Source organism: Cupressus sempervirens, chromosome 10 (genome assembly GCF_028749045.1).
Source record: "Cupressus sempervirens isolate cs-2001-9-10 chromosome 10, ASM2874904v1, whole genome shotgun sequence".
In the NCBI taxonomy this organism is placed as follows: Eukaryota; Viridiplantae; Streptophyta; class Pinopsida; order Cupressales; family Cupressaceae; genus Cupressus; species Cupressus sempervirens.
In genome coordinates this window covers 499526245-499539151 of record NC_143127.1, presented here as the reverse complement: position 1 = coordinate 499539151, position 12907 = coordinate 499526245, and the positions used below count along the sequence as shown (strand labels likewise).

General features: G+C 32.3%; 1 protein-coding gene across 1 annotated transcript in view; it reads left to right on the top strand.

The window, feature by feature from the left end:
- Positions 1–10942: 10942 nt before the first annotated feature.
- LOC149534846 (uncharacterized) overlaps positions 10943–12907 on the top strand; it is a 70303-nt gene continuing 68338 nt past the window's right edge. Inside the window, exon 1 of the mRNA XM_089803310.1 lies at positions 10943–12241. Within this exon, the coding sequence (XP_089659436.1) occupies positions 11267–12241 (975 nt within the window). The 5' untranslated portion in view covers positions 10943–11266. The remainder of the gene's footprint in view (positions 12242–12907) is intronic.

Below are 12907 nucleotides of genomic sequence, written 5' to 3'. Positions count from 1 at the left end.
TGCTTCATTAGGGGTTTATGCTCCTTAATGAAGATCCCAATAAGAATGGCTTGCTTGTGGAACCCTTTGTTTGCTACTTTCACTGGGATATTCTTGTACGTACAGCTTGGCCCTTTCCCTAGCACATTGCCATCAAATTCACAATTGCCATAAAAGTTGTGTTTGGAAGAAAGATGCAGTTTTGATGTCGAGGGCACTACATAGGCAAGTCAAAAAATAATAAATCAAGATGTCGCATATATGGTATCTGCTGGAAGCATGAATCCTATCCAATTGACCACATACCTCCCACAAGATATGCCCAAAATCCTTAGCTCCATAGCTCCCACAATCCTAAAATCCTCAGCTTTAATAGCTTTCGCAATCCTTAGCTCCAATAGCACCACTGAGATGAAATAACAAACAAACAAACTTTTTGCTATTTCATTATTTGAACCCGAGTTGGTCATAATTTTGACCAAATTGGGAAACCCAAAGTTGGTCAAAATTTTGACCAACTCAGGCATAAAAATAGAAAAAAAAAGTATTGAACAAGTCTCTTCATATGTTGGTCAAAAATTTAGGTCAAAATTTAACCAATAATATACTAGTGCCAATCCAAAGAAATGAATCTAAATCAACTACCAAAGTTAGCTCAATGTATGAAAATCTCTCAAAAGCTTTGGCACTATACTAGCATTGTAACAATGCAATGGAAGGAGATGAAAAATGCTTGAGACAAGGGCTCTGTTTATAGGATTGAGGGAGACCTTGAGGAGGTGGCATCTATGTGGCATCCACATAGGTGCCAAAAGGGAGACACATGGGCTAAAGGACAAGCCATATAAAATTCAAAAGGAGCCTTTGTGATTTGGGTGGGTCAATATTTTCTCACACGTGTGAGCAACCTTGGGGAAAGGAGTGAGGGACAAGAATGTAGGAGTCCTTTTTGAGAATTTAATGAAAGAGGGGCTCCTAGGGATTGAGTTACTCACATGTTTAAGCAACCACTTAAGGGTTAAAAGGTGTTTAAAAGGGAGCTTGGGATTAATAAAGTGGGTTTAGCAGGTGGATAGGCTTAGAAGGATGAGAGTGGTGGGTGGTAAGCTAGATTTTAGGTGGGATTAGGATTTAATTCAATCACATGATTAGAGAATTTAATAAAGTGGGGAGAATTAAATAAATTGAAATTTATTTAAAAAGGGATTTATATTGCACTCTGTATTAAATGAATTTAATACATTAGGGGGAAGTATTTAAATTGAATTCAAATACATTAGGGAAGTGAACCTATTTAATTAAATAAGTAAAGGAACATGACATTTATAATTAATTGAAATATAATCAATTATAGTGCCAAGGGAAATTTTATATATATATATATATATATATATATATATATATATATATATATAGTGTTTGGGATGATTTTAAGCGTCTACAATAGTAAAATTTCTTTATGGATAAATAGTATTACACTATCAATGCACAATGATTCAACTTTACGCCATGCTATTTTGTGACACAAACAAGTTCAATCCCATGATGTCATAGCATTACTCTATTTCTCTAGGAACAACCTATTAAGAAGTTTTTTCTTTCACCTTACATCTTTTACAAGTGAACTTCAAGTTGCATATTTAGGTCCAGTTATATTTGCAAGGATGGACTGGAGTTCCTTTAGCTATAATGTACAATGGTCCCCAATGATGCCATTCTAATTCTTCTTTGTAGTAATTGGTAAAGCAATCAACAATCTAATAAGGGGAAAGAATAGGTAGATGGCTATGAAATAAGATGTACACCCATTGTTGTTAACCTTCAAGGACAAACCAAGTGCTTATTTATTTCATGACATATAAACCTTGGTTCGCATTGAGATTCACATGAAACCCTCTATACATTGACTATTATTTGAATTCTTCTTTCCAAATTACTATTCCTAGAAGTACTCTTACAAAATTTCCATTAAAACATGACAACTCATATAGACCAGATGGCAATTTGTTTTCTACAATGCCAATTTTAATCAAGCATGTTGACCCCAATTCTAATCTAGGCACATGAAATGAAGAATGTATCAGCAATAGTGATATTGTGCCACCTTAAATTTTAGCACTTATTTGTCTTTCAACATCTTCTTTAGTTATAGCACTATTACACATGATGTTACATAAGCAATACTGGACATTAGAGAAAAGATTCTAATGTCATTTATGCTTGTTGTGCCCTTCAAAATTTTCACCAGCATTCAAATATTTTTCTTGATGATAAGAACTATTTAATGATATGGAATGAGATTGATAGCAATAAATCTTTGCTTCCATTATTCTCTTTATTCCTAGAGTTGTAATCAAAGAGTCTATTAGAGTATTCCTTCTTTTGTTGTTTTGGACATTCAAGAAGATCTCTGTTATTTTATTGTCAAAGTGAGTCCTTTGTCTTCTATTGATGGCTATGATATTTATGTGTTACTTATTTTTAGGTTCTTGATAGCTCCTATTAAAGATATAAGAATCCAAGCAGTCGTTGTTAGGAAGACCAAAATTAGTCGTGTTCTTGGTGCTATTCTTGCCTACCGTGTGGCATACATAGCAACATTTGCACAAGAAGGTAGAAGAGGGAGGTGTAAGTGCCAAAGAAATGAAATTCCTTTTTATAAGTGAATTATCCATTCCAATGAGATAGATTATCATGACCAAATTCGTATGAGTAGAGAATCTTTCTTTAAACTAGCCAATATTTTAAGGAAAAAAGGAAGCAGTCAAGATATGCTAAACATAACGATAGAGGAATGACTAAAGATGTTACTCTATACCCTTGGTCACAATTTAAGGAATCGTAAGATAGCTCACAACTTTGGTCACTCAGGAGAAACACTTAATCGATACTTCCACAAGGTCGTGAAGGGTATTTTAACTCTCCATGTTGATTATCCAGTACCCCCTGGTTCTAACACTCCTGTAGAGATTGCTGGGAAATATCATTTTGATCCGTATTTCAAGGTAAATTTCCTAGTGCCACAATTTTTTTGCTTTACATTTTACCACATTGTTCCACATTTGAACATCCTAGTGGTTATTATAGGATTGTATTGGAGCAATTGATGGTCCCATATACCTGTTACTATCAATGTGGATAAACAAGATAGATATTGTAACAAAAAAGGCCACTTGTCACGTAATGTTATGGGTGTGTGTTCATTTGATTATAAGTTTCAATACGTTCTTGCTGGTTGGGAAGGGTTTGCTGCAGACAATCATGTTCTTGCTTTAACTCTCTCAAGATAAGATTCGCTAGTACTTCCCCCTGGTATGTCAAGATATCTTGTAAATGGTTATATAGTGGAATTTCCAATAAACAAGGTAATGATTATAAAAGTAACATAACTTATGCATGTTTTGTATGAAATTTTTATTTTGTGGGTGCTAGATATCTAAATGTACCAGGATTTCTTGCCCCTTTTTAGTCTACATATTATAACCTAAAGGAGTTTTCAAGGGTGAACCCAATAAACACTCCACATGAGTTATATAACCACCAACACTCCTTGCTTAGGAATATAATTGAGTGTACATTTGGGATTTTGAAGAAGCATTTTCCTATCTTGAGGCATGCAACATCTTATCAAATCATCACACAAACTAAGCTTGTTTTAGCATGTTGCATTCTACACAACTACATTACAATAGAGCACGACGTTCTAGTTGAAATCAAAATTGAAGAGGATGATGATTGCAATGCAATAAATGTACCAATACTTGAGATGTATGGGATGACTCAGTGAGATATAGATGATTGGGGAAAATTCTGAGATGAGATTGCATGAAGAATGTGGGAAGATTACAAATCTCGTGCATAGTTGTAAAATAGAAAACATGAACATTGCATTTTCTTAGTGAACTTTTTAGATCAAACATTGATACATTATCTATAGCTGATGCTATATTGTTGAAGACCTCTATGAGAGTTTGGCACGCTAGTGCTATACTATCAAACATGCTATAGTTTTTTTAACCGATAGAGTGTGTGCATTGAATTTTTGTTAGTTTAAATTATGTTTTTATGTATGTTGGAATATTTTAATCATGAAATCATTATATGGCTGAATTCCTTTTGAAAAATTCCAAATAATAGGATTATGCACACTACCAAGCAATATTTAGTATTATAGTATCCAAGGCACTCACTCAATCCACTCTCTCAAACCACAAGTCCAATAAAATGTTTGACATTTCAAACACAACTTCACACTTATTTACAATGTTGTTAGTTAGTTTGTGGCCATAATGTGTATTTATATTTTTTATTTTATTCATTGTCTAGTCTTATCCATATTTCTATTTTTTATCTTAGCTTTCATTTCTAAAAGCATTCTTTCACAAACACAACATTAAAAGTTTGTGGTTGTGGTGCATTGTATCTGAACACTTCTCGTCACAAATTATTTGTAGTCATAATGTATGTTCTTATATTTAATAGTTGTGGTGCACTAAACCTGAATAACTTTTCATCACAAATTAGTTTCTAAGCATAATATACACTTATGTATTTAATGTTTCTTATATATTTGAATTTTTATCCATAAATTGTATTTTATCATTGGTAAATTGGAAGTCAACTACCCATATGAATAGATTCCTTTCTTAACACATTAGGAGAGATTAAGTTATTGTACTCATTTTTATTTTTGATTTTTTGAAGGGATATGCATGGCTCCATCTATGTCAAATTCCATTAAGAAATGATATTCTTGAAGAACATCTATAAGCTGATAGTTTGGAGCAAGATTTGTTGTGGTCTAGGACTTCCAAAATGAGCACATTCTTCTAGCACTTCTAATGTGTGCAATGATTGGTTGTGAGGAACAATAGATAACTAGTTGGCAGAAATTTGATCCTTGTATCACATGAGATAGCTTATAAGACCACCTGAGCCTTGTACCCCATGAGAAATTTGATATTTGTATCCAAACATCTTAGGACTGACACAATTGTATTAGTAGGTTTAATAGAACATATAAATTTCTGCATTTACATGAAACACATGGAATGGATTTTCAAATTTAATCATAACAATTCACAGAGACTTATGTTCTAAACCAACAAAGGAACAATTTAATGTTATCTCCAACATAATAGATCCTTCTAGGGTCCCCACAGAAACTAGCACAAGTACATTGAACTTCATTAATCTACCCATGCATATGAAGAATGAAATTTTCATAGTTCCATGCCAAAAGGAGGAATTCCCAAGATAACATGTGGTTGGAATTTCATATTGTTGTTTGTTAATGCTTCTTTCATTTGATATTTTGTTGCACTGTACAACTCCTTATATAGTGTTGGTTCCGTATAACAACACTATACAATCTATCATTGAGTACAATACTGTTTAACGAGATTGCAATTTGTGTCTATGCACGTGCCGACATTACTTGAAGTTTTAGTTTGTTGCTCTAGTTTATATGCTCAATGTATTTGAATTTGTTGACTTATTGTTCTGAGTTCCAATTTTGGTGAATATCATGGATGGAGAAATTCACATAACCCATGTACCTCCTTATTCGAGGAAGGTATTATGGACCCTTGAAATGGAACAAAAGTATTTTGAATTGCTCTAGAAGAAATTCCACCTCGACAAAAAAGGAGAGGGATGATTTAGAAAAGAGGCATGAATTGCAACTGAAAGAAAGTTCAATGCATAATTGAACCTTCATTTTTCAAAAGATAGTTTCAAAAATAACCTTAACCTTAAAACATGGAAGCTTGGCTATAGAGTTATGAAAGATTTAAAAAATGCAAGTGGGTTCGCATGGAACGAGGCCACTCAGTGTATGGATGCCGATGAGAGTGTTCGGGATGAGCTTCTCAAGGTATTATGTTGTTTCATATTCTCATGATTTAAAGTATTAAGCTATCTTATAAAGTACTTACTCAAAGACAATAAACTAATTCACTCATTATGGCAACATGTAGAGAAAACAATTTTTAAATGCCAAAGTTTATAAGAGGCATTCGTTTCAATACTTCAATGAGTTAGCATACATTGTGGGCAATGATATAGTTGAAGGGATGACAGCTGCAACAACACGTGACAACAAAGAAGGGAACCTTATGGATGAGGTGACTAATCTAGATGATGATGAGGATTTTAATACAACAATGGATAATGCTATTGATCTGGATTATGACATGAATCCTTCCAATCAATCTAGTGTAACCAGAAAACAATTTTTGTCACCATCATCATCTAGGAAGGCAAAGAGGAAGAAGGCCAACATGGCTGGTTCCATGGTTGTCACATCTAATGCTATCAATAGTTTTAATGTCTCTCAAGGAAACTCAAAATATCAAAATGGATGAAGGGCAATTAGATTCATTTTATGATAAAGTGTATGATGCCCTCAAAGCTATACCCAATCTTATTGAAGATAACATGCTACAGGCCTATGATAGCTTTTTGCTTGAAAGTGAAAGAGCCAAAGGGTTCTTAAGAATGACTGAAGGGGAGAGAGCAGCATATGTACAACTCAAGTTTAGAGGTCTATAGATTGAGCATGGATTAACACTCTTGAGACTTTTTAAATATTTTACGTGAATGTTTTGACATGACAACTCTACATTCACTATCACACTTCACTTTTGGTTGTATTTTAACAATCGTATTGCTTTAAACTAATGACTTATAATTATTATATTCTTATTTTATATATTGTTGTCTTTAACAATCTCAATTTCTTACATAGTTGTTCATTTCGTCTATGGATGTGCTTTTCATTTTATAGTTGGCTGGATTGAAGTGGGCTTTCATTTCTTATGGTAGCATATCCATTTTGGTTGGTATTTTATGTTTTTTTATTCTGTCTATGAATTTGTTGCATTAGTTTTTGTTTTATGATGTCCAACACACTATGATTCACAAACAAGCTTCTTTTATTACAATCTGCCCTTTTTAATCCCCTCTTTCATTTGGTTGTTATTTTTTTGACTGTTGGGTTAACATGATGGACAAATGTACATTGTTTTATATTGCATGTTATTTTTCATTGTCAGTGCAATTCTTTTTGGGCATATCTATATGTAGCTGCCATTATGGTTGTGGTTCTAGGTGCTTACATGCATATGTTTTCGATGACTTCTTGTAAGAGACTTATATACATTACAATGTTATTGATGCATCATTATTGATCTCAATTTTTGCACTACTATAAAGTTTCACGTCTCCATATCTTATGCTATTTGGAATAGCTCAGTTGGGTTATAGGTGAGTTTGTAATATAATCTACCACATGTTATATCCTTTGATAAGATTATTATGTCATACATGTATTCTTTACTTCCATTGACATAAATGCTTATGTTGGCTCATGGAACTTTCCAATTAAGAGTTTTGATTGTGACTTTATTAATGTGTTGCACTAGTATACAACCCTATGTTGGGACTTGTATAGCTTGCAAACAAGTCCAACAATGTGTATGTCCAACACACTGTGATTCTTGCTTGAGTTGTTTATACAACTTTAGAAAATGTGTGATTATTCTTCAAATATGTCTTGTTATTTGAATTAACAATGTTCATTATACTACATGGTGTATGTGTATTATATTGATGTTTCCTTATGTTAGTTAAAAAATGGACTATACGTTTTATCATAATATTCATCTATCTAATGTAATATTTGAAATTGCAATATTTATAATATGTTGATGGCTATGCTGAATTTGCCAAGTTGTCGTTATGGTGTCCCGTGCTTGTTAGAGACATCAAACAACCAAACTCAAATGTTAATTTTGGTGTTGCTCAAATAGAAAAAGGTGGTTAATATATTTTTGTTTAAAAGTATTGTATGAAGTTTAACATTATTGTAAGAACTAAGGAAGATTTGGTATTGTAGGGGAATAATGGATGCATACACTTTGACTGGGTCGATGATGCCCCAACTACAACAGTACAACATGCTGAGGAAATTAAGTGCAAGTTATGTAAGGCTTAAGAGGTGGATACGACCATGGTTGCTTCTGTGACAAAGGCATAAATTATCTTTCTACAATGCTTTCTTTGTATTATGTTTGGACTTCTTTGTTGGGACCATATGCAAAAAATGTGCTTAAAATTATGATTTTGTATAGAGATTGACTTTTGTGTTTGAACCATAATTGGATCGTGTGCAAATAAGTGTTCAGATATAACTTCTATGTTGAAACTTGTTTACGGATTTGTAACCTTCACATTGGACAATTTTTTGTAATGTCATGATGTTATGTGTTTTTGTATGATAAATATTAATAATAAAATTATCATGCTATTTTATTTATAACTTGTTTTTCTATGATCAATATTAATATAAAAGTGAACCTTTTTGTTGTTTATAATTAGTTTTTGTATGATAAAATGTCAAAGAATAAAATTTAGCTTTTATTTACACTTTATTATACAATATGTTTATGTCAAATTTATAATACATCATGACTATTTTGTTATTCATAATTAGTTCTTATAATTTGGAAAAATTAACCTTATTCATAAAAAAAAATATTGGCCTTGCTTTTTGGTTTGGAACTTGCAAAATCACTATCTATATATATATATATATATGTTACACGTTGAAGGGGATTCAACCATTATTATTAATGCATGTATTAAACATCATGCATATAATTGGTCCATATAACATATATTGCATCAAGTATGGTCTCTTCTTAATTCATTCTTTGAATGTTACATCATGCATACTTATAGAGAAGGAAATATTTTAGCTAATTGTCTGGCTAATTTGGGTAGTGATGAGCTTTATATTAACCTCTTTACTCTCCCCACTTAACCTCCTTGATTTCTCCAACTTGGTTAATATTATGAGAAAAGAATATGTTTAGAATAATGTTGAGTCCTAATATTTTATTTGATAGTAAATCACTGCTTCTCTGCGATTTCACATGTTTTTACATTTATGGATCTCACTTGTTCTTTTGAGATATTGTATGCAGTTTAGGGTTTTGGATTGCACTTGCATTAGATGACTTTCTAATATCATGGTCTCAATTGGAGTTTTGGATGTAGATTAATGATGAAAACTTTTATGTCAGTTTTTGGCTTGGCTCTTAGTTTCGTCTCCGACACCAAACAATGAATTGTATTCATATGAGTTTTGGGCTCTTTGTAATCACAATATTCTCGATTTGAGAATCACAAGGACAAAGATTCATTAGTTTTGTTAGATACTCTCTTGATGTAGTATTTCTTCTTTTGCATCTTTTTTGTATCAGACAATGACCAAAGTTTTTTTTTTGGTTCTTTCCTTCAGAACCTATTTTTGAACCAATTATTATTAATATAAATATAATGTTTCGCCAATTTTTTTTAAAAAAGTAAATAAATTTAATAAATAGAAAAAAGGTTCAAATTTAATAAATAATTTTTTGAAAATAAAAAAATAAAAAAATGAATTTTTAAAAAATTCCAATTTAAATTTAGAAACCAAACCTGAAAGATATATTTCTCACTCATCTTCTAAATGGACCAAACCCGATAATTATTAGTTCCTACCTTTGGCAGGAAACTAATGGAATCACCAAGTTCCATAATCTAAAAATTTCGTTGATATACTAATGTTTGCAAAAATTTTATTAATTTCCATTTTTTTTGGAATTGAAAAATACAATTTTTTTAAAACTTTATTGGCTCATGATGAAAAAGGCAATGAAAAAATTCAATTTTCTTCAACAAAAATACAACTATTTTTCCCAACACCTCTATTAATGCAAGCATTAATTGTAACTTTATCTTTTCTTGTGACAAGTGGATAAACTTTTTTTAAAAAACAATCAATTTAAATTGATGTTTATTTTTGTAATTTGTAAATTGTTATTCAAATATAGACATTTTAATCAAATATAGACATTTTAACTCTTTTAAATTGTCATTTTTCAAAAATTATTTTTATATAGTTTAATTTCATATTTATTTTGATTTTAATTTATATATAAGTTTAAATTAGAATTTAATTATTTTTAGTTTTACATATCTAAATCAATGCTTTTAATAGATTTCCTTTTATTTTTTATTTTTATATATAATTTAATTAGATTATACATTTATTTAACATATATAATTTTTATTACATTGATATTTTTAATTTATACTTTAAAATACATAATATTAATTTTGTATCAATTTTAATAAAGTTCAAATTGTTTAGCTTGGTATATTATCAACTTTATTTATTTTTTATATTATAAATCGAGGGATCAAAAAAGAGCACCAAAAAGGAGAGAGGCAGGGCCTCAACCAGCTAATCAGAGAGTATAGAGAAGAAGGTCTAGCAAAGAGGACCATCAAGTAAAATACATATAGAATGGAGCAGTACCAAAATCCAAGAGAGTTAGCAAAGCAACAACTTTATTTATTATAAGTGTGTTTGGTTTTTTTTTAAGCATAAATGCTAGTTTTAAATTAATTTATGTTTATTGATTTTTATGCATTAGATTTAAGTTTAAGAATATTGTCCAGCTTCTTTAATTCGATGAATTTATCGCTTAAACAAGATATATCAAACAATTTAATAATTAAAATTAATCAATTTAATAAATATCTTTAGTATGATAAATGTTCTTTAGGATGTCATCTAATTTTAATTTAGCATAATACTATAATGTTTATTTATATATTTTTTACTATTTTAATTAATATATATCATTGTTATATAATTTAATAATATATTAACTATACTCTATAATTTAATTTAGTTTAGCACTATAATATTATATTTTTCATTACTATTTATTTGTTATTTTATTAAATTAAATACATTGTATTTTAACCAAAACTTACTTCAATCAACCATAAAATAAAATCATGAAGATAGGAACTTTGGCACATGCGGCCCTTGTATTTTTTCATAAAATCAGATTTTGAAATTCAAACCCTGATTTTGACATAACCCAATTTTACTAGTTCCAGAAACCAAACGGGTAGACTTTCTCCAAAATTAGAAGACAAAAATATGCCAAACCGAAGTGCCGTTACGTACCTGATGCACGATGGAAATTTCAAACTCTCGCTTGAAGCGGTAAATTCCTCAAAGGGCTTCGGAGAAACATAAACCCAAAAGAATTTAGACGAAAGGGAAACGAAAAACAAGGTTTGGTCGCAGGGTGTAGGAAAATTTGAAACTAGTGACAAGGGTTCAGATTTCGCAGAGTAGAGCAACACAAGTCCGGATTGCACTGAAGTAGTGGAGGTGATATCATATGGTTTTCCGCGTGAATGGAAGCCGAATATTTTTGTGATGGGTTGTCCAGATCGAATGGGTGCGCTGACAGATCTTAAAAGGAGGGCTAGCTTGGAGAGGAAGACAAGGATTTTATCTCCCGCATCCGATTTGGAGTTTGGCCACAGAAATAAGCGGTTCAGACACCGGCAGGAAGAATCTACCTTTCATTTGCCTTCGTCCTTTGCGGACAGCAGGTTGTGCTGGAGCGAAAGCAAGGCCAAGACCAATCCTAAGATTGCGTTGCCTCCACCAAGCCCCCTGAAGAGGGCTGTGCAAGGGCCGCACAGACGCAACGTCTTTCGAAAAACTAGGGTTTCAACATTGAGTGACCTTGATAAGCAGCTTGAACAGGAATGGGCGATGGAGAAAAGGTGTTACCAGACCTCTAACTTCAAATCTCTTGAATCTTATAAGAAGAGAATCGATGCTCTGCAGACCAAATTTGCTTATATAAACGGGAACCACCATGGTTTTCACGGTGCCGGGGTTGCGATTCAGGAGGAAGGCGTTGCCATCGACAGTGACAGAGGTGGGATTACGATTGAGGATGAACGCGTTGAAGGCGCTACTTACAGTGGCCGGATTGAGAATAATGGCAGAGGAATTGTCATTGATATTGGGCACGCCTCGTTTACTCCAGTTGTTGTCGCTGATGTTGAAACTAATAGCGATAGAGAGAGCGAAAAGGAGGAGGTTAAGCCACCCGAGGAAGGGGGACCGCTGTGCAAGGGAAAAGTTGCAGAGAGAGATTTCGAATCGGTCACTAATAAGCTTGAAGCTTTGCATTTCACCGAGGCCAAATCCAAGGAAAGGAAGCCGGTGTACAAGCAAATGCATGAAAGGGTTGTTCGAGAGAGAAATTTTAAATTAGAGTGCCTTGATCTGGAGATTGCATTGGCCGTTACCAAGCTTGTAGCGATTCAGTCCACCAAGGCAATATACAAGGAAAAGAAAGATGATAATGAAATTCATTTAGAATCGGAAAAACAGGTGTGTATAAAGCATAAATCTTTCTATCCATTGCATAATTACTTACTGTATGTCGAGATATTATTTATATTGCTATGCTCCTACAATGTAATTGCATGGATCCACAGCTTAGCCTTCATGGGTTCAGTTTACATGTCAATGCTAGTTGTATTTGAGTGGTCCTTCATATTCTTTTACATTTTTAAATAGTCATTCTACTTGCTATGCCTCTACAAAAAACTGCAAGGGCCCAAAGCTTGGTCTTCATGGCATCAATTTAGACGTTACGAAATATTCATTTTTATTGCTATGCATCAATAATGGAACTTCGTTAATACAAAGCTTGCTTCATGAACACGTTCTACGTGTCATTTTTTTGTTGCATTTTACTGCTCCATTACATCGCTTTACGTTTCGAAATATTCATTTGTATTGCTATGCTTGTTTTGAAATATTTATGTGTATTGCTATGCTTTCTTTTGAAATATTTACGCGTATTGCTATGCTTCCACCATTGAACTGTTTGGACCCAAGGCTTGGCCTTCATAGGCTAGGTTTACATTTGATTGTAAGTTAGATTTGATTGGTTCATCTTTTTCCTTACATTTTTAAATATTCGTATTTTTGGTTATGCTTCTGCAGCATGATTACATAGACCCAAAGCTTGTCCTCCACGGACTTGATTCA